This window comes from Amblyomma mixtum, chromosome 3 (assembly GCF_055824585.1).
Source record: "Amblyomma mixtum isolate Tamu chromosome 3, ASM5582458v1, whole genome shotgun sequence".
Lineage (NCBI taxonomy): Eukaryota > Metazoa > Arthropoda > Arachnida > Ixodida > Ixodidae > Amblyomma > Amblyomma mixtum.
In genome coordinates this window covers 417,916,053-417,925,529 of record NC_143014.1, presented here as the reverse complement: position 1 = coordinate 417,925,529, position 9,477 = coordinate 417,916,053, and the positions used below count along the sequence as shown (strand labels likewise).

The 9,477-nt window shown below is 55.3% G+C and overlaps 1 protein-coding gene across 1 annotated transcript; it reads left to right on the top strand.

Annotated features, from left to right (window-relative positions):
* The first annotated feature begins 596 nt into the window (after positions 1–596).
* Positions 597–3,255, top strand: LOC149357808 (uncharacterized). Its single transcript, XM_089584933.1, has one exon. The coding sequence runs from the start codon at positions 747–749 to the stop codon at positions 2,103–2,105; it is 1,359 nt and encodes a 452-aa protein (XP_089441059.1). The 5' UTR covers positions 597–746; the 3' UTR covers positions 2,106–3,255.
* Positions 3,256–9,477: the final 6,222 nt, after the last annotated feature.

Here is a 9,477-nt window from a genome sequence, read left to right as displayed (position 1 = left end):
GAGCAATTTTTTTTCTGGCAAACAGCATAAACTCCACTAGAAGACGATGCAATTCAAGCTGAGATATTCTGAAGTCTTCATTGCCACTTTCTTTACAAATTTCACTGGCAGCTTACCTCGTTCATTTTAACAGCTGACGCAATGCCTTGGTTGTTCATCCTTTGCTGCTGTTCACGCATTTTCTAGAGTCCAATCCCATAGCGCTTTCGGCTTGTCTCCGCTTCGGACAGGTTCGCATCCCGCGCTGCCACTGCCTGGGACATGTTTCGATGGGGTCTCACTGCCTCGTTTCAGTGACATTGATTTAGGAATCTGCCCATATACTTTGACAGAACCTCGGACAGCGAACGTAGAAGGCAGGAGCAACTTCTCGCTGTTAAGGGCATACAACAGCACTGGTGTTATGCTCAAAAATACGAACTGAATTAATCTTGGAGCTAGAAAAAGGACGCACTAATCAATTTAGTCAAGGGTTCGACAGAATCCGGTCTGGCGAGGGAGAAGCATAGTAGTAAAAAACATCTCTGCTTCTCCCGTAACCGAGAGTAGAGTAAGCATGACTCTACTCGTTAAGTCTCGTTAAGTCTCGTACGGTGCCCGGATGCCGTTACGCTGCCCGTCGAGCCAGCGGATCATCGAGCTTTTCCTGTCCAGGCGGGCCCCCGGATCCAGCGTCCCGGAGGTCCTGCCTGCCGTCCTGCTGCCCGGCGCCGCGCTCCTGCCGTGCTGACCCGGGCCCCGTCGCGATGGAGAGACCCTGCCCTGCAGTGCGCCCCACAAAGGCGCAATGCTTTTTGTTTACTGTGCCGGAACCTGTTCCGGCCGATCGCCTCATCGACCTGCTCGAGGAGGTGCTCGGAGTCGGAGGGCTGACATATTTGCAGCACCTTGGTGGTTTACGTTTCCTGGCGGCCGTGGCTTCCATGGCGCAGGCAGCGAAAATGGTGGCGTTGGGCTCGCTGCTCATCGCCGGAAAGGAGGTGCCACTGGAGCAGATGGGGGTTCTAGTGGTGCACGTGACGGTTTTCCGTCTCCCCCCGTGCGTCAGCGACGAGGACCTCGCCGCGGCGTTCCAACCGTACGGGAAGGTGCGCGCCATCACCGAGGTCGCCTTCCAGTCCAGGAACCGCATCGGAAACGGGACGCGCCTGGTGAAGCTCGAGATGACCCGGGCTCCACCGAACTTCCTGACGGTGGCCGGTGTTCGAGCCGTGATTGAATACCGAGGCATGAAACGCGTCTGTTCCCAGTGCGGCGCCGAGGGCCACTTCGGCGCTACGTGTAAGGCGGTGCGCTGCGGCCGGTGCAGCGCGTACGGACACATCGGCGCCAACTGCAAGCCGGTATGCAAGAGGTGCGGAGGCGACCACCCGTCCTCCGACTGCGTCGTGCCGCGGTCCTACGCGGCGGCCGCGGCTGCTGCGGCAGCCAGACCTTCCCAGGAGCCTGGTGTGCAACCCGGGCCGAAGGCGAGACCTGAGGGGGCTGGCGCCGGTTCGAGCGGCGCGGCACAGGAGGCGGCGGCGAGCCCTCTCGAGGGGGCTGACGTGCGGGACGACGCCGCGACCAAGCCCGATGACGACCAGGCGGGCACGGAGACGGCGGGCACCTCGTCCGGCCAATCCGCGACGGAGCTGTCCACGGGCAACTCCGACGTCGCGGAATCGACCTCGTCCGAGTCTGACGACTCGCAGGGCGAGTCCTCTTTTGTGGAACCTCCGAGTTTGGAGGTTTCGCTGCTTGACGCGCCCACGGCGGCGCAGCACGAGGGCACGGGCACGGACACCACGTCGCCTGGCTCGCCCTCCCCCAGTGACGCCCTGCACACACCCGTGAAGGACGCCCCGAGCAGCGACGGCTCAAGCGAGTCGCGACCGAAGCCGCCGCACATCCCGGTCGCCCTGCCGCCGCAGGGCCCGTGCGCAGCTAAGTTGGTGCGGCGGGCGCGCAAGGCTCTCGAGCTCGACGACCGCAAGCGCCAGCTCTCCTCGTCGTCGGACGGCGGCGCGACCTGCTCTTCGGCCACCCAGGCGCCGAAGAAGAAACCGAGGACGGCAGACGACGACGGCGACGGCGTCCACATGGGCGTCGAGGGAGACGAATAGTTTCCGTCATGGCGCCTCCTCGCCGGACTTCAGGCCCTGCTGGGCCTTTTCCTCCTCCCCTCCCTGCTCGGCGGCCGCCCGAGCGCCGTTCTTTCGACGCTCTACGGCGCCGTTATCTTTTCGGCGCGCTGGCTCCGTCGGCGCGTTTGGCGAACGATGGACGGTGTTTGCGCGGTGGAGTGTGTTGGTGCGTGTGTGACTGTGTGTTGCTACCGCAGCCGCGCGCATCGGCCGGACCTTTCCACCGCGCAACCATTAGCACCGCTTGGCATCGTCGTCCCGCCGCCGCGGGGCCGCCAGCCAGGACGCCAGCAGGGACCCGGGACGCCTCCCAAGCGCCTCGACGCCCCCCCCCCCCCCCCAGCGCCGGTGTATCAACGCACTCGCAGACTCTATCCGCAGAACTGTACTGTGAGTCCGTCAGCGTTTTGTTTTGTTTACTTGTTTCGTTGTTTATTTTTGTTACATTGCTTCCTTTATTTTCATGATGGCTGTTTTTCGTTTCGCCTCCTTTAACGCGCAGGGTTTTCGCTCTCCCGATAAGCAACGGGAGGTGCTTCACCTTGCGCGTTCGTACCAAATTGATGTTTTGTTTTTGCAGGAGTGTAATTTTCGCACCCCTGCAGACGTTATTTCTTTCCGTTCACGCTTTCATGTCGATGCTTTCTTTTCCTTGACGGACTCACGGTCTTGCGGTGTGGGCGTTGTTTTCCTCACGCCGGCTTTCCGCGCAGGTGCGCATTGTACCTTTGGTTACGATGGTCGAGTACTGGTGGTGGACATTTTCCTCGACGGGCGGAGGACTCGCTTTGTAAACCTGTACGCGCCCGTCACGCGATCTCTGACAGGCGAGTTTTTCCGCTCTTTTACATCCCACCTGCTTGAATCCGTGTCATATGTCCTGCTGGGGGATTTTAATTGCGTCCCAGACTCGTGGCGTGACATTCAGGGCCCCGGTCAAGGTGCGTCCAATTATTACGTCAAGGAGCTAGGCAAACTGGTTCGCCAGCTGCACCTTACGGACGCGTGGGTCGAACTGCACGGGAACCTTTTCGTGGCCACACGTGCTAGGGGCCGTAGCGCCAGTCGAATCGACCGGGTGTACCTACCTCCAGCCCTCGTGCCGCAACTAGTATCCTGCGAGGTAGTGCCATTTCCACCAGGCGCCCGAGCACTCAGCGACCACTTACCTGTCGCGGTATCCTTGAGGTGCGCTTCGGGCCGAATTGCGACGTTCTCTACTTGGAGAATGGACATCTCACTCTTGGTGGACGACCAGAGCATTCGCGACATCCGTGCAGATTTGGTGGACTCTGTTGCCCTCTTTGAGTTCAGTCCCTTGATTTGGGACGCCCTGAAAACACGATGGCGAGAAGTTCTCATTCGGGCTTGCAGAGCAAAGCACGCGCGGAAGACTGCGGCGCTCAACGACGTGCTACGCCGCATGCGTATCGTGAAGCAAGGGGGTGAGCTCACCTTTGCGATGCGAGAGTACCTGGACACTCTTCGCGTCCGGTACAACCGCATCCTGGAAGAGGGGTCCCAGGCCTCCTGCACCGCAGCGAATCTCCGCATGCCGTCGCACGCGCTGACCTCTTTCACGCGAACAGCTGTCGCCACAAGAGCGACCGACCGGCCCGTATTGGAAGCGTAACTATGCCAGATGGCACGATTTCCGAGCAGGTCCAAGACATCGAGCACGTCTTCCGTGATCACTTTGCCCATCTCTTTGCGTCGCAAGGCCTGTGCGAGTGGGATGGGTTTGAGGCTGCTGTAGACGCCTTTTGCGCCGCCCTTCCCCACGCGCCCGACGACGCGGAATCGGCTCTTTGCGCTCGCGCCACGCGGGAGCAGGTCTACGCAGTCTTAAGCGACATGAATCGCGCCTCCGCACCCGGACCAGATGGTCTAGTCTCCGGGTTTTACTACACCTTCTTTGATGTGCTCGGGGACTTCCTCACGCATTTGGCGAACGCCTTCCTCGAGGAAGGAGCTAAGCCACCGTCTTTCGGTGCGGGCCGAATCGTGTTGATACCAAAGCAGGGAACAACGTCGTCATGCCCGGCGGCGTGGCGGCCGATAACCCTGCTCAATACTGACTACAAACTGGTCGCCTCGATTCTCGTCGCTCGCTTGCGTCTTCTTTTGCCAAACCTCGTTAGCCCCTTCCAGGCTTGCGCTGTTCCTGGCCGTTCGGTCTTTGTGTCGCTCACGCTCACGCGCGATGTGTACGCATACGCACACGCGAAAGGGACTAGCGGGGTTTTTGTTTCCTTAGACCAAGCTAAGGCCTTTGATAGAGTAAAGCATCGCTACTTATACTCCGTTTTGCGGTGCTTTGGGCTGCCTGCCAGCTTCATTGAGCGCATCAAATCGTTGTACTCGGGCCTCACGGCCGAACTCTTGGTGAACGGGTCAGTCACCGCTCCTTTCCCCGTAACACGTGGCGTGCGCCAGGGATGCCCTCTTTCTCCAGCTCTGTTCGTCCTGTCTTCGGACCCCCTGCTGCGCAGCGTCGCCTCCAACGAACGCATCCGCGGCTTTCCATTGACAGGACAGGAAACAATCGTCGTCTCGGCCTATGCCGACGATATTTCAATCTTCGTCCGAGACACCCGGAGTTTTGAGGCCTTCCTGGCCGTATTTACTACTTACGCGGCGCTGTCTGGTGCCGAGCTCAACGCCAGCAAGAGCAGGGCGCTTCGTTTTGGGACCTTCAGCGATCCCCTCCCGGTGCCCATTCCTTTCGTGGACGGGGTCCGAGTGCTAGGAGTCCTTTTTGAGCAGAGCGGTGTGTCGTCCCGGACATGGGATGAAGTTGTTGCGCGCACGACGAGCGCGCTAAGGATGGCAGCGCAGTTCGGCCTCTCCATGGAGGCCAGGGTGAGCGTCATCAAGGGCCGCGCGTGCGCCTTTGCCCACTATGTGGCCCGCGTAGCAGTGATGCCGCGTCGTACGGCGGGTCGGCTCGCGTCCCTTGTGGGCGCCTTTGTCTGGGACGGTGGCACGGCGCAGGTCGCTCGACGCCTTTGCCAGCTGCCGCCTTCTAGAGGAGGACTCGGGCTGCCCTGTGAAGCCACCATGGCGCGTGCGCTCAGCGCCAAGCTCGTAACTACGCTGGTGGAGAGCGACGCATACCTTGGGCGTTCGCTCATGTTTTATTGGATGAGCACAGTGCGGCGCTTCTTCACCACTGAGCGCCATATAGGTCCACAGGCCGAGAGGCCTCTGCGCTTCTATAGAGCGGCTGCTGGTTTTAAGCAGTCTGTTTGTACTGACTTGCCAGGAGTCGACCTGACTGAGACGCCCGCGTCTCGGCTGAGCGAGATGATCGCGTGCGTGCGCCTTGGCGCCGACGACCAGCGGCGCACCGCGGTACGCAAGTGGCGCACGTGGTGCACAAGTCGTCTCCCTCCGCAGGTCCGCGACTTTGAGTGGAGTGGAGGAGGAGATGGAGAGTCCTCCCCACGCGCGAACGCCTCTTATCATGGGGCCTTGTGCCCAACGCCCAGTGCGCGCAATGTGGAGCGCGGGAGACAGCGCGACACACTTTCTTTGAGTGCCGTGTTGCCCGGATAATGTGGTGGCAGGTGTATCGGATGTTTTCAGTTCGTGCCGGGCCAGGCATCCGGCAACCACGGGATTATTTTGGCAAACTAGTGTTTATGTCCGCTATGTTTGTTTTGTGGCGTCGCCGCTGTCTGGCCGAAGCCCGGCGTCAACCGGCGACGGCTATGTACCCCGCGTTGCAGAGCCTGCGTCTCCTTATCTGGCAATACCTGTCTGAAAGGCTTGCAGCGGATGGGGAGGCGCGGTTTCTGCGACGGTGGCACACACGCTTCTTTGTCGTGCACGAAGGTCGGCTGGTTATGCCGGCGCTGCGGTATTAGCCGGGCCGACCCCCCCCCCCCCCCCTCTCTTTACCGACTATGCTGGTTTGTTCGAGGATGGTGGTGTATAATTTTGAAAGGGCTAATCACCCTGAGAAAGATCCTTGCCCCCCCCCCCCCCCCGTGCTTCGTTGCTACGGGAGGCTGATTCTTCTTTGTCCAGTGTTCGTTCTATGCACTATAGGCTGTAATTTGTGATTTGTACGGTGTGTTAAAATAAGGTCATGGTGTTTCTGGGTGGCCACCCACTTTGTATACATTTGTTTTGCCCTCAGTCATGAGTGTGTTTCCAATGTTTTGTTTGTTTGCACTGTTGAGTAAACTTCCCTTTTATTCAGAGCCCGGATGATTGGAATTCAGTGCCCGGATGAGTGGATTTCAGTGCCCGGATGATGGCTCTCGGTCTCGGCGTGACGTCACCACACTGCCGACAACGGGGGCTAAAAGCATTTCATGCTTAATAAAACATACACTCGCCAAAGATGGTTTTTAAGACGTTGTTTCGGGACCCTTGCGGGTCCCTTGTTTTTAATGCTGAAAGATGGACGGAATGGGCCGCTTCTTATATGCGCACTTGACAGCGCAGTGAGTGCGCGTAGTTATCAGGGCGATTACCCTCTGTCCTGTTAATGATATGATCCGTGATCTGTATATAAAAGATTCTAAAAGCAGTCGTGACGATAAGGGTTTCATGGTATCTAAGTTTGTGGCGTTCTCCCAGTCAACGGTGTGGTTCATTCCTTGAACATGCTCTGCCAAGCCCCGACTTATCGGACAACAGAAGTGCGCGAGCGTACCTTACGGGCGGTGGACAACTGGCACGGATATTTTCAAAATAAGACGTGAGCATTGCGCATGTGCCGTCCAGCAAGCTGAAACTACAGCTCTGTCACGTAAAAGACCGTCTGGAGCGCCCACGTTTCCCCGGAGTGGTGTACAAAATCCTGTGCAAAAACTGCGATGCATCATACATTGGCGAATCAGGCGATTTCAAGAAAAAGATTAAGAGAACACAAGAACGACGTCAACAAATGTCGCACCTCATCCAACCCGCTGGCAGAGCATGCTCAAGGAATGAACCACACCATTGACTGGGAGAACGCCACAATCTTAGATACCATGAAACCCTTACCGTCACGACTGCTTTTAGAATCTTTTTATGTACAGACCACGGATCATGTCATTAACAGGGCGAAGGGTAATCTCCCGGATAACTACGCCCACTCACTGCGCTGTGTGCGCATATAAGAAGCGGCCCATTCCGTCCATCTTTCATTGTGAACAAGGGATCCATAGGGGTCCCGAAACTTCATGTTTTAAAAACCATCTTTGGCGAGTGTATGTTTTATTTTGCCACTATACTAATCAACTTGACATGCTGGTCTTCGGTGACGGCGTACCCTTACAAAAATGCTTCTTGAGGGTGTTGAAGTTCTCATGAACACACTCAACATGCAATGTTGAATTCGTGCTGGTGCCAGGATGACCTAGTGTTTTTGAATTATTGAGGCCGAATTGAAACTGATTAGAAAAGTGGCCGTCGTGCTGGAGTTGAGCATTCTCAATAAAATATATTCATTGGTTTCATGTTGAAATTACTGGGGTGAATCAACACATCATTTTTAATCTCGGCTGGGGCCACAAAAAAATTAAGCGCTGTGTGGCTGTAATCAGGGGGATATATACGTTTCCACTGCCATATAAGCGCCGCTAACAGTTCAAATCCGCCAACCGCACGCTGTGATCGCGCGCGCTACCGAGCGCAAGCCGACCACGGCGGGCCTAGCTCTGAGGGAGACCAAAGGAACGACGCACTTGGCACCGAATTTCGAGCCCCGTGCCTATTATGGTTGGGAGGATTACAGTTTAGCTCCTCATTATCGATATTTTAAGCCGAAGTTCTCTGAATATGAATTCTCTCTCAAAGTTCCATCGAGAAACATCATGCGAAAGTATCAGGAGGTGGGGAAGAAAACGAACGAATCACACGCGCCATCATCCTATTCCTTCTTTTCTTGTCACGTATCTCAAATGTGCCGTATTTCTCTCTTATCGGGGCTGTTGCGGCCCCGACCGCCGAGCGCCCGCAAACAGAACTCTAGTGCGGCCGGCGCCCAATAGCTCAAGGCAGCCGCAAATCTTCACTCTTTTCGAAACCAGGCGCCAGGGGTGAAGGGGTGTGACGGGTGTAGACGACGCCGAGAACGGTGGTGCCATCACTTCGCCGTTCATACAGCTGTCGCACTAAAAATAAGAATGTTCAACCTGCTAATCAATGCCCAACACGCTCTTCCCACTACTCAAAGGCTTTGCACTTTTTTTGCCGGCCTAACGTGTTTAGGGACCCTTAACGCGTGAAGCTTCAAAAATGTGACTGCGCCACTCACCAACGCTGTTGATTGCCGAATGGTTTTATTGTTATTGTTGTTGTTGCGCCCTCAGACCATCGTACATACCCACGACAACTTTTGGACAGGCAAGAAAAGAATCAAAGCCTGATAATAGAGCACAAAACTTAGGCAGAGCGAAAAATAAAAATCACAAAATGAGCAGCGATTTGATTGCCAAAAATAATTTAAAAATCTGGCCAGTTCAGGCAGCGGCTTAGTAACGAGTTTCAGCGACAGCCGGGATGATGATGATGTCCTCAGGCTTAATGGCATATACCCACGGCGGCGGATTGGCCTGGGTGCATAACTGATACAAACGCGCTGATGTCCCTACATTATCCCGCTTTCTTCGTCCTCTTCGCCTTGCGCTTCTTTACTGTCTTTTTGTTATTTCTTTTCTTCTTCTTCTTTATTGGTGTGCTTCATGTCGCTTTGGCTTCATACTTCTTCTCTTGTTTGGTCTTGTATTTCTTTCTTTCAGCGTTATTCTCTCCTTCTTCATTACCTTCTCTTTCGCTCATTTGCATTTTCATTTTTTGGTCGCCTGTTTTCTTTCCTCTACTTATTCCTTCCCTTCTTTCTTGTCTTCTTACTGACCCTTCTCATCTAATTCTTGGCTTCATTTTTTTCTTTGTGTTCTTCTCTTCTTCTTTCGTCATGTTGACCTCTTTCTTATTTCTTCGATTCTCTCTCTTCAATTCTGCCCTCTTCAATTTCTTTCTTCTTTTTGTATCTTCTGTTCTACCTCGGCTTGTATTGGCTCCTGGTTTGGCTTGCCACGGCTTGTGGATTTCTAAATCTACAAAACTACGAACTTGTGTTGGAAAACCATTTTAGGTTATGCCCGTATTCGAATAACGGCTTTCGACGTAAAAAAAAAGAAAATGATCTTATCCCGACTTTAGAATGGCGTAGAAAAGGACTGGTGCAGAAGAGTAAAATAAGAATAAACACAAACAGGGCGTGATCGGGCCGCCCAGCTGGGAAGCCTTGCTGAAGAAAAAAATAACTTGTAGACGACGTAGAGACCTGCCCCCGTGGCTATATCCCTGCTGTATAGCCTCAAATGGCCGTAAACGGGGTACTGACACA

Bases quoted from the DNA above. Each gene is read 5' to 3' on its own strand.
- LOC149357808 (XM_089584933.1), top strand. From the start codon at position 747: ATGGAGAGACCCTGCCCTGCAGTGCGCCCCACAAAGGCGCAATGCTTT.